Here is a 16,807-nt window from a genome sequence, read left to right as displayed (position 1 = left end):
TGGGTTCTGGCAAATGGTTTGGTATCATCCAGGCCTGAAAGCAACGTTGTAGTTTGTGGAAGATGTGTAACCTCCAAACTGAGCCTCTGGAGTTTTGTCCATATTTTTAACTTTGAAAAATACAGGTGAAACTCGGAAAATTAGCATATCGTCGAAATTTTTTACAAATGCTTTCTTTTGGAAATTCCACAGTAATAAAACAAATAGTTACAATAATACAAAAATATACATCGCTATTACATTTCATTAATTATATTCCATTTATAATTGACCCGCCTAATGACAATTACAACAAATAAAGGCTTGACATATCTTGCTTTGCATGTCATGCATCTATCTCATATATTGGTTTCACCTTTTAAGATGCGTTACTGAAATAAATGCACTTTTTGACGATATTCTAATTTTCCGAGTTTCACCTTTAAGTGTCTATGTGAGTGTGAGTGTGTTTTGTTCCTGCCATCTAACTTTAACACACATTCAATCACGAGTACACACTTATATTTATTAGACAGCAGCATTTCAGTACATTCTTTGTCATCCAACTCCTGGATAATAATAAAGCCACTTGATCATTTGCTGACATGAAAGTTGCAGCGTGTTCTCTGGTTGAAACAGATCATTACAAAAGCTGGCAAATGGGGTAAGTAAAACCGAGAGGTCTGTTGGCGAATATAGATGATAACCCTGATGAGCATGTTGCCACCCGGTAAGTCAATAAACTGGAGAATTTTACCACATTTCTGTAGTTAATTAGAAACATGGGGAGGCAGGAAAATTCTCCTCCTTGTTTGATAGGATAATTGGCTTGCCGAACACATGTACTGTGGTAAATTACCATATAGAAAATTGCAATTGGCCTATTTTCAAGACAAACCGCCAACCAAGAAAGCTTCTGTTAGACATTCTTTCTGGCAATGGAAGATGGGCAAATCTTTTTAACCTCTGGAGTTTGGATTCAAGAGACACAATTCACACAAGTGGACCAACATAGTTACACTTGTCGGCAATTAAAATACAGTAGCACATAGACAAGAAAAGGCAATTTTTATCAGGATTGATACTGCTTCCTTTTCCTAACGCGATTACATTTCAGAGTTGCCTTATGTCTTCACCATTGTGGAAGAAGAAGCTTGAAAGCAGGTGAGCTGCAACTGCATGCTACTCTTGAATACATTCAGTAGCTCTTCTAGCAACCTGTTTGAAAGGAAAATGCTCTTGAGGTTTTGCACAGTATTTTGGTCATGGACAGAACCAACAAACTTCATATACAGGGGGGATTAAGGCAGAATCAGAAATACATTGTGCCACAAATTGCTGCCTGTGGGCTCTTTTGGAGTATGAGGTATAAATTTAATAGTAAAAAATGCAGTGCATTGCATACACATGTGAAACAATCTTATATATGCCTAATTTGCTACGCATGCTTACTAGGAGTGCTAGTTTAAGTTTCATGGGACACTCACAAAGTTTTCTCGGTGGGGGAAGACTCATAGCAAGGTTCAATGACCTGTTTTCTGATGTGTTAACAATAAAATGGAACCCCCCCCCCAGTATAACCCATGGTTTGAAACATGGGCAAAATGGCTGCTTCTTCCGGGTTCTTAAATAGTGTCCTTGATTCTTACACTGAAGTGAATCACAATGAGTATTGCAGACCCTGTGGCCTCCAACTCCTATCAGCCCTATCAGCCCTAGGCAGCATAAGTTGATGGTCAGGGGTGATGGGAACTGTGGTCATATTCTCCATTCCTGTCATAGAACTTACGTCTCGTTTTGCAGGCTCGCAGATCTTTTTAGCATGCGTGTGTGTTTGAAGTTGCAACAGCTTGAGGAAATTCAGACAGACAATGGGATTAGCCTACATAACCTCACTGCGTGGCACAACCAGAAACTGAAACCCTGTTGTTTGGGCTCCTTTCTCTTTGATTGCAATGTTTACTCATTAGTTAAATCAAATATTCAATAAACATTCTCAGATTGCCAGATACCTATGATAAAGCAAAGCCTTTAGGTGGTAAGCATAATTTTTTTGTGTGCACGCACATGCACGCACACTTGTGTGTGCATTTTTGAAAGGATCAGTAAAACCCTCAAAACTCTAGGAAAGAAAAGGGAAGAAACCACATAATTTTGTATTTAAAAAAATGTTGAGCTAGTCGTTAGGCAGCCACCACCAATTTCCTTTTGAAAAAAACACAGCGTTTAATAGCGGCAGTAAATTCCACAGCTGTATAATCTGTGCCAGGGCCAGCAAGGAAAAGACATAAACATGTCAGTATCTACTTCCTCAATAACACCCTGCAGGAACAGGTACTAGCAGGGCAGCCACACACAGGCAAATACTTAATAAGTCAATATTAAATATAATATGTCACTGGCAACACGAACAGGTCTAAATCATTCCATAAATGTGAATTCATTAAAAGAAGTGTGCAGCAAGCTTGCAGATGCAACAGCAGTGTATGAGGGCAAAGAATAAGGAAGAGGGAATATAACCCTTAAGTCTGCCAGCTGCGTTCTGGAAGAAACTCAAGCGTTTTTGTATGCCAATTGCTGCTCGGAGTTCAGCACTGAAGCTGCTGGAGGCAAACCAAATCCCAAAGTTACATCTGGAAATGTAAGTGTGTTGACCTCCCAGCATCTAAAAGGAAACTTCCCTCTTGGCATCACTTAGGCGCAACGGGAAAATTAAAAAAGATACGGGCTTTTTGGTGGCAGTTTGGTTAAGTGGACAGGGTGTCGCGTTCGGATGTGGGAAGGACAAGATCATATTCCTGATACTGCTTGTGTGGTGCTGAACTAAATTAGCAGGTCAGGAGTGGCAGACGTTAGGCCTGAGGCCCAAATGTAGCTCTTCAGACCTCCAGTTTCCCCACCTCTGCCTTCGACTAAGTTGACCCACGGAGTGCATTCAAAGACGAACGGCATCACGATGATACTGAACGTGTGTGCAGAAAAGGATCGTAAGAGAGACATCACCACTTTAACCACCAGCAAGGTGGTTACTTCTTGGACTCACCTTATGAAATATCAATCATGGAACATTTTAACCACCATACTGTTCATAGAACACTTTTTCTAACTTATGAAGGGGGCATAAACTTACTTTTTATCTCCACCACTTGACAGCTGGGGCAAGGCTTCCAAAGCTTGCTTAAAGCTTGAGCTGTAACATTAAAACACACACCGATTGTATCCGAGGTCTACAATGACCTTTTCATTCCCAAACCTATATCCATGCTTTAAGCATAGACTCATTTTTCAACTATGCAGGTTGTATAGTTATGCATTTCCACAATACAAACATTTACCCTCTAAAATTAACATCATAATAAAATGCCTCAATTTACAACACTTTCCAGTACGTAGCTAGCATTCAGTGCACATGTAGAAATGCACATATGTGCATGCATGCGACTGCATTTCGCTCCATGAAAAGAAGCTTAAAACTTTAGCCGTTTCCCGCTCCCTGTTTCATTTGTTATTTTGATTATGAAGCCTTTTCTCCATTTGCTTTGAAAACTAGCTGCTCTCTATGAATTCCTCCACATCTAATCCTTTTAATAAATGACAGATTATTATTATTATTTTAATAACACGCAGGGGTCATTCACAGAAAGAACCAGGAAGGCGACATGTTACGGCTCCTGCTTTCATGGGAGAGAAAAGTTCATAACAGTTGCACCCAACTGGTCAAAACAAATGAACACACAGGCTCTCTCGTTTCTGTTCTTGATGGAGCCTAAAGGGAAAGGGAGAAAGGGAAAGGGAGCCTAATAGGAACCATACTGCCGACTGTTTCAGCCAAGGCCAAGTAATTTTTAATCTCTGCTAGACATTTGCAGAGCAGGGTAAGAGGTAACACGCTTTCAAAATTATGCAAAACTCAGCTACGAACAGTCTATATGCGTTGCTTGAAACTATAGCCCTTAGCACAGTGTAATTTGTGGTTCTGCTGCTGAAGAGCAGCAGCTGCCAGGGGAAGAAACTTCAATTCCAGGAACTCTACCTAACCAGCAAGACCTCACAATTGGTTCAAAATTGCAGCTCCCGTTGCTTTGCTAATGTGTGGTAGCAATCAATGAAAAAGAAGAGGAATGATGGAGCTCAGCTAGAGCCTAACTCCTCTTGACCGAGGGCATCTGTGTAATCTCTAAAATGAACAGGACAACTGATTGGGGATCCCTTGGTTGGGAGTTCTCAAAAATGAGTGAGAGTGGCTCATGTGGCCAGGGGGAGCTTCTCCCCAATGGTGATGTCATTGCTTCAAGAAGCTTGTCTGCTACCCAAGAAAGAGGCTCAATCCTTGTTGTTAAGACTATGCTACTCAGGAGGTGAGGATACAACAGCATAGGCCAGGCATCCCTAAACTGCGGCCCTCCAGATGTTTTGGCCTACAACTCCCATGATCCCTAGCTAACAGGACTAGTGGTCAGGGATGATGGGAATTGTAGTCCAAAACATCTGGAGGGCCAGAGTTTGGGGATGCCTGGCATAGGCTCCTTTCACCTTTGTGCACATTTGCTGAACTTCTTACTTTTCTACTTACTTGCTTTCAGATGTAAGGAACACAGCCACTGCATCTCTCAGTGCACAGATTTCAAGCCGGGCCTGGAGGACATAAATGTTCAAAAATCAAGCAAGTGTGTATTTATAGCTTCAGAATCTGATTTCACAAGGTTTGGCTGCATAAGCAAAACAATGCTGCTGGTGGTGCAGCAGGAGGAGGCAAAAAGTTAAGAACACTTCACCGAAAATTTGTTTCCTGTGCTGGAAACATCAGTCCCGAAACAGCTGTAAAGCCAACAGGAGATCTGGGAAGTCCTGGAAATGAATTAAACCAAATCTGACTATCAGGATAAGTTTGCAAATATAGTTTCTTAAAGTCCCCTACCCCCACCCTGTAAACGTAAAGTAAAAGTCCTGGAAAGTGCTTGCATTTATTCTTACCAGGGAGGTTCTGGCCTCTTAATATACAGTGCCACCAAAGAGGAAGGAAGTGCAAAAGGGTGAAGTCTGTCAATATGCATCTTGTTCTCTCTCTCTCTCTCTCTCTCTCTCTCTCTCTCTCTCTCTCTCTCTCTCTCTCTCTCTCTCTCTCCCTCCCTCCCCCCCCCCCCCCCGGTTTCTGGCTGCTGAACAGTAGCAACAACAACAGGCTCCTCTCTACTCCTTCACATGTTTTATATTCAGTGATTTTAAGAAGTTCATTTATGTTAGCCTTCTTCACCTTTCAGATGTTTTTGGACTACAACTCCCATCATCCCTGATCACAACTAGCAACACTGGCTCGAACTAATGAATGTTGTAGTCCAGCACATCAGAAGAGCACTAGGTTGGGGAAGGATGAAGGGATAAATGGCCTTATATACCTATGTTGTTATTTAGTCGTTTAGTCGTGTCCAACTCTTCATGACCCCATGGACCATAGCACGCCAGGCACTCCTGTCTTCCACTGCCTCACGCAGTTTGGTCAAACTCATGTTCGTACCTATAGTAATTGCCTATATAGCCCCGCTACTGATCTTGCAATAGAACATTTTTTTAAAAAAATCTACCCTCTTCCTTTGCCCCTTTATCCAATAGCTTGGATAGCAAGATTATGCTGAAGCAGAGAAGAGAAGGCATGCCTGATAGTTGCAAGGGGAGGATTCTTTTTACTGTTGAAGGACACATTGCTTTGAGGGCTACATGCCAGTGGTGGGCAGGGCCAGAGTCAAAAGTGGGTGGGGTCTTGCATAGTCCTCTTTCATATGCAAACCCTGCGTAATGTAATTACAAAAGGTGACAAACTGTGGTGTGCTTAAGTGCTTACTGTTAAACTAAAAGGATCAGCAAATATCACACTGCTAGATAAGACTTCCAGCTAGATATTCTAGTTCTAATGAAGCCCATGAAGTAAGATGGAGGTTGGCTTCACTATCTTCTCCGCAATTTGCGATATGCTATTAAAAATGTTTAAATTCCTAACTTTCTTGGGATGTTAGTGAATCAAGAAAACTGAGCTCTGGCTAAATGAATCCAAATTGTTAGAGAGCAAAATTTGATCATAGAAAGAGTTCAGTCTCCCCAGGCAGTCTGACATGGTTTGATACACTTAGAAAAACAATAATTTGCACGTCATAATGCAATAACTTTGTGTGGGTGTCAGACACACCGATGCTTCTTCAGAAATGAATCTACAGCACCCTTCCATCCTGGAAACTACACTTGATCATTTTTACATCGACTTGCTTGCTGCAGGCTTCTAAAACATATATGTCTATTTACATGCACTGCAAATGTGCATTCATTTAATAGCAGCTTAACTGTCATGAATTTTTGGAATTCCCAACTGGTGAGGATGTGGAGACGTCTAGGTGAGATCCCTGTATCTGTGCAGGGGGTTGGAGGCTGCCCACACCTCCTCAAACTCCTGACCTTTCCACGTAGCAAGAAAAGGTCTTAAAGTTGTGTGTTCAGCTGCACACAGTTAGCCAGTGGTCTGTGGTTGCAAACCCCGATCAAGCAGGGTTTCAGATTGTGAAAAGGACTGTAACCACGTTCAGCTAAATGCACTTGCCGTATTTCAAGAAGCAAAAATTCAGACACAAAAATCCTGACATTCTGCCGATTTCCCAAAATTCCCCCAGACGCTAATTCCGTCATTGGAATCCCAGACATGTCTGGGAAAATCCGAACGTATGGCAACCCCAACTTACAACCTCCTTCTGAACTTCTTGCTCAATGCAGGTTGGTGGTAGAGGGAGTGCCCCCTCCACGGATACAATATACAAACATCTGAACAGGACTTAATTGTGTTCAAAAACTTACATTCCCCCCCCCCACCGTGCCCGCCACTCATAGAATTCAGTTACCTGCAAAGCACCATTTCTGCTGAAGGATGAAACACACTGCATTAGCCTGCTGAGTTCTTCGGCGACTGCTTCGACAATCCTCGACAGCACTCGGGGGACGAGCTCTTTAGAAATGGCAAATACCTGCAGGTTTCAAATTAAAATTATACAACCGAAAGCTCAAAAGCTGGAATCGCTTTCTCCCTCCAAAAGCCTTGTCGGCATTAAGACCTTTTCTCCTGTCTAAAGGTGCGCCCATGTTTGGATGGGACTCAATCGCACAGCGGCAAATTTGTGTTGCACGATTATAACAGCCTGGGAGGGGAGGTCTTGTGCAACAAACCAACTCCCCCAAAATACTTTTTTTGCTGTAAGGAAAGTGATGGAGAAATGCCCTGGAAAAGTGTGGGATTAACCCTTGCTTTGACACCGCACCATCCAACCTCCGCACAAACAAATCAGAAGGATGCTATCAGCATCTGGTCTCCCTGCAAACAAGCTGGGATAAATGCTCAATGAACAGGTCATGCAGAAGCAGCCCAATACCTGCCGACCGTAAGTGATCCAAAATATGTATTTTAAAAAGTGAAGTAAGTGAGCACTTGCAATGACCAGTGTCATGCCAGCCTCAAAAAGGAGTGCTTCTATTCTATCCAGATCAGGCCTTCTTCTTCTGCCATCTTCTCTAAAATATGGTTGAAGTGCTATTGGCAAAGCCCACCAAAGGCCAGGGCCTGCTCACAAGTCACAAACGGAATACCAACAGAGCAAACTCCAGGCTAATATTTCTTTGGAATGATTTTCTGGCACTGGAAAAGGCCTGCTTTTCTTGAACTTCCGGTTCCGCTGATATGTTTTGCTTTAAACACATCAACACTCATCATAGATAGTCTGAAATAGCCTTACCTCGGCATGCACAGCAATGATGTGAACTAAGGCTTCCTTCAGATAGTTCCTGACACCTGTAATTAAAAAACAACAACAACAAAATAGTTGGTGATTTTCATTCTGTTATGCTGAAATATCACTTGACATGATTATCCGTGCCATGCAGGCCTCTTTATCCTGTAACAGGTACAAAGTTGACCACGATACCAGCATATAGAAAATGAAAACTTCTCCCAACCACACCACTATAATCTATTTCCTTTTTGAAAGTGAAATGGAGAAAGGCACATTTCCTTACACAAAAGGTTAAAGAAGCCAGAAGTTCCTAGTCTCGTCTGGCATCCCTTGTTCCCTCCTCTTCAAAATAGCATCAAGGGGTGCGTGGTTTTTTTTGTCGCTTTTTCAAATACTATTAAATAAAAGGCAACTGTCAACTGCGATTGTCTTATTAAATAGATCTTTCTATTATTAAAGAGAAATATGAGCTTGGAAAACAGGATTGCAGGAATCACTGGCAATAACAACCATCTCATTTCTATGCTGGTGACTTCAAATGTAGCTCATGACAAGGGTTGAGCAGACAACTGCAATCAAACAGCCCAAAAAGCTTGCGGCACTAAGCACAGTGAAATCAAGCTAAAAACAAAGTCCATGAAATGTTCAGCATTTATTTCAACAGAACCAATATTTTACTAGTTACCAATAAATATAAAGAAAAAGTCTAACAAGCTGATAAACCACTTTGAGCTTGTGTGTTAACATAGCAAATATATTTATTCACATTTGCTTATACCGTACATATATTTCTGTCGCTCAGTTGTGAATGTTTTAAAGAGTTTGGTGAAAAGCATTGAGAGTGCATGGGTTTGTTTAGCATTCAAATGGTTCTTTACAATGGAGGGAGATAAGCCGAGTTTAGAATGAGAAAAATAAAACGTGCCACAATAACGTCAGTGATGGTTTATAAATAGAATGGAAAGATATTATTCTGGGGAAAGCAGAAACGAAGATGAACTGTGAATCAGTTAGTCTTAATTACAGTCATGTGACCTGTTCATTCAAATACAGAGCACAATTGACAAGAGAAGCAAGAATATTGTACTATTTGTTCCATTTAGGTAACAGTGTCAACTAGCTGAGTTAGACATGCACTTAGTAATATATAGGATCTTGTCTGATAAACATTTCAAAACCAGTCTTTCATCTGGGTGTCCCAGTAAACTGGGTCCCCAAACTACGGCCCCCGGGCCAGATGCGGCCCAATTGGCCTCCCAATCCGGCCCGCGACGACCCCCGCCGCCCACCGCCCGCTCTTACGGCGCGCGACGGCGATCTTCAAAATCGGCAAAAAATCGCCGAAAATCCTTTGTGCGCATGCGTATGGGCCTCTCCCGACCCAGAAGAGGTCATTTCCGATGCACTTCCGGGTCGGGGGAGGCCCATACGCATGCGCACAAGCGATTTTCGGCGATTTTTCCCGACCGTGTGCGTGTGCGCATGCGCACGGGCGCGCACTCCCGCGCCCTCCGGCCCGCTGCGCGCGCACTCCCCTGCCCTCCGGCCCAAAGCCCGGTAAGTCTGGGGACCCCTGCAGTAAACTAAATCAAAATAAAAAAAGATGAATTATATTTTTAAAAGTCAAAATCACTGGTGCAACAATGGTTGGAGCCATACCCTAAGGGACCCCTACTGTCTTCTTCTTTGGCGATCACTCGTAGCTGAGTAAGATTGTCTTCCATAAACACGGTTTTAACAATGAGTCTGTAAGTGACTGTGGACAGGGCCGTCTTAAGCATATCCGGCGCTGTGGTGCAAAGATCCCTCTGGCAGGCACCCCACCCCCCGTTCCCCAGAGCTGTCAACCTTTTTAAGGGGGAGGGGACACGCAAAAGTGGTTGACCTTTTTTTAGGAAAGGTTCCCCAGAGTTGTTGACCTGAACTTGGGAATTCCACAAGATTTCACTGCAGGGAAGTAGAGACAAGAGCTGGATAAAACCCCTTCCTTTACTGGATAAAGAGAGAGATAGAAAGTGGGACACAGGAACTAAGAAAGGAGTAAAAATCTGAAATAGGCTCCACAGAATAATTGTAGGAACAAAATCACATTGCAAAAAAGGCTGGATGTTTTATTATTTGAAGTGAGTGCCTGGTTTATTTTATTTTTTGTATATTTGTGCTTTTAATCTTTGTGCTTTTAAACAATAAAATTTAAAATTATGTGAAGTGAGTGCCTGGTTAGGGCACAGAGAAGGAATGCTCTCTAAAGTTTTGTGTTCTTCACTGTGCTCTGAGGTATCAGAAATGGGTTATTGGGTGAGACGGATTTATGTTAGGAGGTTAATTAAAGTTTCTCTTGCAGCCCCCATCCTAAGCACAGGACTATCGGAGGCAGTCTGGGAGTGTAAGAACTTTTCCTCTAATAATTCCAGCAAATTACCACCTTCAAATGCCAAAACACATTCAACAGAAAGCTGGGATGAATTCAAAGAGGGCATGAACTTCAAACACTAGAACCCCCTCCATAGCCTCCAGAACAAAGAGCTCAAAGAACGGAGTTAAATGCTGCCAAGAGAACAGGAAAAGCAAGAATTCTTTCTCAACTCTAATTTCCCTGTCTGTTAAGCTCTTTGAGGTTTGCCCAGTCTGAAGATATGATGAGCAACGCTGGCTGAATTAGGAAGTACAACCGGCACTTCCCTTTGAAAAGAGACCTGTAGTTTACCTACACATCCAAGACCAAAAGCCCTCAAACCACTTTGAAAAGTGAAATAGCACTGCTTGCCAATTTGCAAAAGACATATGTTTTATTCAAATGCACTGAGTTATGGGTGCTTCAGGAGCAAGAGAGCCCTTTCTGCAGTCACTCTCCTAGTATGGTTGGGAGTTGTGTGCTAGCACGTACAGCTTCTGAAGGGAAAAATAAAAACCTTCCCCAATTCTCTTTCAACTAGCCTCACGTATCAACTCCTGAAGCCTGGTTCACTTTGTGGCCTTCTGTACCCAGCCCATGACATGAGCGTTAACCATACCCTCCAACATTTCTCTGAGGAAAGTCTATGTCAAATTTGTGTGGTCCAAATCTGTCTCATATACAGGTGAAACTCGGAAAATTAGAATATCGGCAAAAAGTGCATTTATTTCAGTAATGCAACTTAAAAGGTGAAACCAATATGCGAGATAGATGCATGACATGCAAAGCAAGATATTTGTTGTAATTGTAATTATTTGTCGTTAGGTGGGCCAATTATAAAAGGAATGTAATTAATGAAATGTAATAGTGATGTTTATTTTTGTATTATTGTAACTATTTGTTTAATTACTGTGGAATTTCCAAAAGAAAGCATTTGTAAAAATTAAAATTAAAATAAAAAATAATAAGTTGCATCACTGAAATAAATGCACTTTTCGATGATATTCTAATTTTATGTGTTTCACCTGTATAGAATCATAGAGTTGGAAGAGACCACAAGGGCCATCCAGTCCAACCCTCTGCCAAGCAGGAAACACCATCAAAGCATTCTTGACATATGGCTGTCAAGCCTCTGCTTAAAGACCTCCAAAGAAGGAGACTCCACCACACTTCTTGGCAGCAAATTCAACTGTCGAACAGCTCTTACTGTCAGGAAGTTATTCCTAATGTTTAGGTGGAACCTTCTTTCTTGTAGTTTGAATCCATTGCTCCGTGTCCGCTTCTCTGGAGCAGCAGAAAACAACCTTTCACCCTCCTCTGTATGACATCCTTTTATATATTTGAACATGGCTATCATATCACCCCTTAACCTTCTCTTCTCCAGGCTAAACATACCCAGCTCCCTAAGCCGTTCCTCATAAGGCCTTGTTTCCAGGCCTTTGACCATTTTGGTTGCCCTCCTCTGGACACGTTCCAGCTTGTCAGTATCCTTCTTGAACTGTGGTGCCCAGAACTGGACACAGTACTCCAGGTGAGGTCTGAGCAGAGCAGAATACAGTGGTACTATTACTTCCCTAGATCTAGATGCTATACTCCTATTGATGCAGCCCAGAATTGCATTGGCTTTTTATATATACAGCTCATGAAATGCACATCATACATGTGGCAGGGTGATTTTTTTTAAAGCACCACCCATACAACTGGAATACCACACTGCTGGGAGCCCAAAGACCCCATGAGCTGGGGAACCTGGGTTCCAAGCAGAAGTCTCTTCCAGAGCTGAAAGTGAGAGGTATTTTTTGTGGCATCACAGCACCTCTTGAGGTACTTCCTGTGGTGCAAATTATTGTCACACTACTCTTCATGGCACTAAGAGCTCTAAAGCCATCTTGTCAATTTCATGTGCCATTTCCCCAGTTCAGCGAAGAGGAACAGAGAATATGAGTCTTTCCATCCCCCCCCCCAAATGAAAGAAAAGAAGAAAATAAACAGAGGTGGAGGCAACACACCTTGAGGTGCAGAAAGGGTGCTATTTGCTCAGAGTAGACCCCACGGAGATGAACGAACACGACTAAATTAGATCAAATTCACCAGATTTATTCTGAGCAAAACTGAGTTGAATACCACTCCCAATTAATGTGCAGGTCAGTGTAAAAACTTGTGGTTATTATGCTTTGTGACATGGGTTATTATCAAGTCTTCCTATCTGCCTTAAAAGAAAAGGAAGCCTTGTAAATCAAGTGGGGTTTTTTTTTGTCAGTCAGTGATGAACAAGGTATTTCTGATGAAGGTGCAAGTTATAAAAACCATAACCTTCTAAATACAAAGACAGACATCTGATGTCATGGTATTTGACAGAACTGTCCCCACCCACATGCCTTCTGACTCGTTTAGCAGAAGGTAGAACTCTGACTGGGAAATTCCCCAGGGACACACAAAATAGACGGCTGTATTCGCCTGAGTAGGAAAATGGATGAGACAGAGAGAGAAGGGGGGAAAAACACACCTGATTCTTCACTAAGATACCACACTACTGGCTGGGGAGGTAGCATAGCATTACATTAGAATCATCTTGTAGGTTCAGGCTAACGTTCAACAATCCAGAACGCTTTCCTCAACCAGCCAGCCTCCTGGAAAGCCACCAGCAAAAATGAACTATTCATATGCAGCTTTTAGCAAAATCAAATTAAATCCCAGCATTCGAAAGAACAGCCCTGCAGGATCAAATCAATGCCCACCTCACCCAGCATTCTGTTCCCAGAGAGGCCAAGGAGATGTCCATGGGAAGTCTGTAGGCAGGACCTGACTACAACAGTATTCTCCTCTGCCCTGGGCAATGTATGGCTGCGCTGACTTTCTGGGTCTCCCAATCTGGCATTTATTCTTTGCAGACATCAGGGCCATGGCCCAGGCTGACCCAGGGAACAACTGACCTGACTCAGATCTGGCCATAAATCAATTTGGGGTGCAGAGCTAATGCACAGGTAGTTGGTTTTTTTTAAAGGGTGTTTTATTTTTTAAAAACGATTTACTCCTGCAGGACTGCATGCTCCATGGCTTTGCAAGCATCTTCCTTGCGGAGGAATCCATGCAGTAATTCTGCATTGACAATTGAAGAGGAGCAGCAGGAGTTCTCTGAAATAAATACAAAGACAAAGCAGCAGCTCTTTCTAAACCACACTGGGATGTGGTGGTAAGGGTGTTTCAACAAGGTCACATTTCCAGGGGCATTCAGTCTTGCCTGGTGGGGACTGAAGGCAGGATCTGCCCCAGAACTGTATCTTTGACTGAAATGCTGAGCAAAGGCAAAGGAGAATAGACTACTCCAAAGAACATTTGAAGGATGACCATGATCATGTCAGTGACTGTGCAATCATTCTAGCTTCAGCCAGCTGCTAGAAAACTGCAATGTGCAGGTCTTCCCTGTGCTTTCCTGCACAATGGGGACACAAAATAGACCTCGGTTCCCCATGCCTGGAATGGACTGGGACACCCTTGCAAATTTGTGGCACCCTTGCCAACCAATGCCGAATCAGGGTGCCGATTCAAATCCATAGCAATGATTGTGAGAACAGGGACCAAGCACGTTCCAATCAAGCAAAGAGTAAGAGCATGTGATTTTCTGAAGTGTCAACAATTTCAACTGGTACAGCCTCTGGGAGTCAAAGAGGAAGCACTTTGTCAAATCTGAGGCTGTGATACTAACCTCACTGACGTCTTTGGCTGAAAGACCGCACTATAAAACCTTAAAAGGGTTTCTTTAAATTTCTTGGAAAATGGAACAATCAAAATGGGGATTTTATGAATATGCCAATTATTTGTAAACCGGTGCCACACGAATAAAGCTAATAATTGCAATGTACGGCCACCACCTTCCATACTTATGCTCACAGACCCTTGATTATAATTTTGTTCCTCTTCAAGAGAATAAACTTTCCAAGAGCAAAGGGGGGAAAAAGATTTAGAGTGGCCATGTTTAGGTTGACCTTGACTGTAATTTAGAACCTGAACAACATGCAAAGAAATCCAGAATGAAGAGGTTACAGTTTGCTTAAAACATTTACTGGAAGTGAATGGTGATCATCTGCATGAGGAAGGAAGTATTGTCTTCTATGAGCCATTTCCTGCTTTTAATGGAAACATTCCTCCACCGATCATAGCAGGATCTCAAGGTGCTCTGCATCACTTTGCTTTGATATTGCAGTAGCTAGAAAAATAAAATGTGAACATGTAGGCCAGCCCTGGAAAGTCTTTGGAGGGACTACCCACCACTTTAATCACATTTCCTGTTTTTAACTCCTTAATTCTAACGCAGTTGTAACCTGACAAAAATAACTTGAAGAAAACAGTTGCTATAAATATCCCAGGGTTCTTTTCTCTTTCCTTGCTTTGAGCTTTAAAAACAAGGGGATTTTCATTGCTTTCCTGCAAGCAGAAAGGCTCCTACTTTGCACAAAGAGGTACTGAGTTCCTGCAGAGATCTCAACCCCCCCCCTCCCAGCACCACCTGCCCTGAAGTTCTGGATGGTCCTCCGACAGGAAACGCAGGGAGAGCCAGAAAAAACCAACTCCCCATTGCTGCCAGCACAAGTCCTGCGGGAGGAATTCTACCCCCACACATAGGAAACCCAGCCAGATGGGCGGGGTATAAATAATAAATTATTATTATTATTATTATGTGGACACGGGTGGCACTGTGGGTTAAACCACAGAGCCTAGGGCTTGCTGATCAGAAGGTCGGTGGTTCGAACCCCCGTGACGGGGTGAGCTCCCGTTGCTCGGTCCCAGCTCCTGCCGACCTAGAAGTTCGAAAGCACGTCAAAGTACAAGTAGATAAATAGGTACCACTCCAGCGGGAAGGTAAATGGCGTTTCCGCGTGCTGCTCTGGTTCACCAGAAGTGGCTTAGTTATGCTGGCCACATGACCCAGAAGCTGTATGCTGGCTCCCTCAGCCAATAAAGCGAGATGAGCGCCGCAACCCCAGAGTTATCTACGACTGGACCTAATGGTCAGGGGTCCCTTTACCATTATTATCATTATTATTATTATTATTATTGGCCGGATCAAACACTATGATTTTGTGAATGCAAGCAACATTTCAAGTAGCAGGAATTGCTTTCTCAAGTATACACCCAAGTGCAAACCATATGAAAGATGCAGGTTGCTGGCTGGTTTAATCTGGGAATGGGTGCCATGCTCTTTTGAGGCAAGAAGAGCTGGAGGACCCATCTCTCTTGATACGCACCTCTATGGAAAATGCAAAGAGCTTAACTATGCCTCTTTCCCCCAATCTGGTGCCTCTATTCAATTTCTGAAATGCTATCAGCAGTCTTCATCGGTTTGAAAGACATAAACTAAGTTACTTAAATATCTACTTTACATCACCACTCTATAAGCAGAGAGTGCTTATTCATAAACATATCAGTAATAGGTACATCTTAATTTTAACCCACTTTTTATTTTAAAAAAGGTGCCACCCACCAAAACAAAACAAAAAATAATGCTTTAGTGTTTGGGCATTTAATCCACTATTTCTTTTTATGAACATAAACCATCGACTGGGTGCAAGGTGTTATTTTCTTCAAAACCCCCCATCACTACGATTTTATAAAAATATATATGAAAATCTTCAATACACAAACTAGCTGAAAAGTGATAGGCGCTTATAAATCCATAAAGCTGTTAGCTGTTGCCATAATAATAACCTGTCATAGCCTTTACAAGATGAAATGACAGCAATTTTGCAAATGAAGAATGGGCTTAGAGATATGCAATGTTTATGAATTTAGTTTGGTTGTCACTCAAACATTATGAATATTACTTTTTAGAAAAATAAGAAAATGAATCCATTGATCTGAAAAAGGACTTCATCTGGGGGGAAATGCCTGGAATGTGATGGAGATTACAGAAGCCTAATTCCAAAACCTTTGATGAGAGACAGAGGCTATATATATGCCCGATATTGTCCCACACAGAAAGGACGTGTGGTGTGTGGGATCATAGAAATTCAAAGGAAATGCAATGGCTCAATCTCAAGAGTGCACACATGTATTTCCAGTCCAAAGGGGATTGTCTGCATGGAATCACATGTGCAAGGAATCTCGGGGAAGAGAGAACTGGGCCATGGGAGTTTATGTGTGAACTGACCCTCTTGTTCTGTGTGCATTCAGTTATTTACAGCACAATCCTTATCAGGTTTACTATTGACTTAAATGAGGCTTACTCCCAGGTAAGTAGGAGTAGGATTGCAGCCTCGGTTTTTGCAGTCTAATTGTAATACCCATCCTTGTCTCAAGACTGCTGGATCCATTAAAGTCTGCGCAAACATTGGCAGCCTATTAAGATCTCATCATGCTTGTTCAGATATTATGCTTCCTGAAAAGAATGTCATCTCTCAATGTGTTTGAAGATTTTAATAGCGAGCCCAATGAGATGCAAACAATTAATTAAATGCCACAAGATAATAAGACAAAATTGCAGTTTAGAAGGATTGAACTGGCATACTTTGATAAAAATGGGATACTTTTACACACTATATGCTACATGGTTTTTAAGTAGCTTCCTATTTACTCCACTCAGAGGGAAACTACAAAACTTTCCTAATACACACCTTTAAATGTTTTTTAGCAATTCACGCTTCATTTTCTACTTCCAAAGAATCATCATCAA

The 16,807-nt window shown here is 42.2% G+C and overlaps 1 protein-coding gene across 2 annotated transcripts in view; it reads right to left on the bottom strand.

The window, feature by feature from the left end:
- Positions 1 to 484: 484 nt before the first annotated feature.
- The window catches only part of EXOC2 (exocyst complex component 2), an 85,421-nt gene continuing 69,098 nt past the window's right edge, over positions 485 to 16,807 (bottom strand). For both annotated transcript variants that reach the window (XM_035126366.3, XM_035126367.3), the window contains exons 24-28: positions 7,746 to 7,801; positions 6,861 to 6,983; positions 4,553 to 4,614; positions 3,110 to 3,169; positions 485 to 1,197 (exon numbers count right to left, since the gene is read on the bottom strand). In XM_035126366.3, coding sequence (XP_034982257.2) covers positions 1,104 to 1,197; positions 3,110 to 3,169; positions 4,553 to 4,614; positions 6,861 to 6,983; positions 7,746 to 7,801 — 395 coding nt within the window. In that variant the 3' untranslated portion in view covers positions 485 to 1,103. The remainder of the gene's footprint in view (positions 1,198 to 3,109; positions 3,170 to 4,552; positions 4,615 to 6,860; positions 6,984 to 7,745; positions 7,802 to 16,807) is intronic.

This window comes from Zootoca vivipara, chromosome 8, assembly GCF_965207765.1.
Source record: "Zootoca vivipara chromosome 8, rZooViv2.hap1.1, whole genome shotgun sequence".
NCBI lineage: Eukaryota > Metazoa > Chordata > Lepidosauria > Squamata > Lacertidae > Zootoca > Zootoca vivipara.
This window is presented reverse-complemented; position numbering and strand designations above follow the sequence as displayed.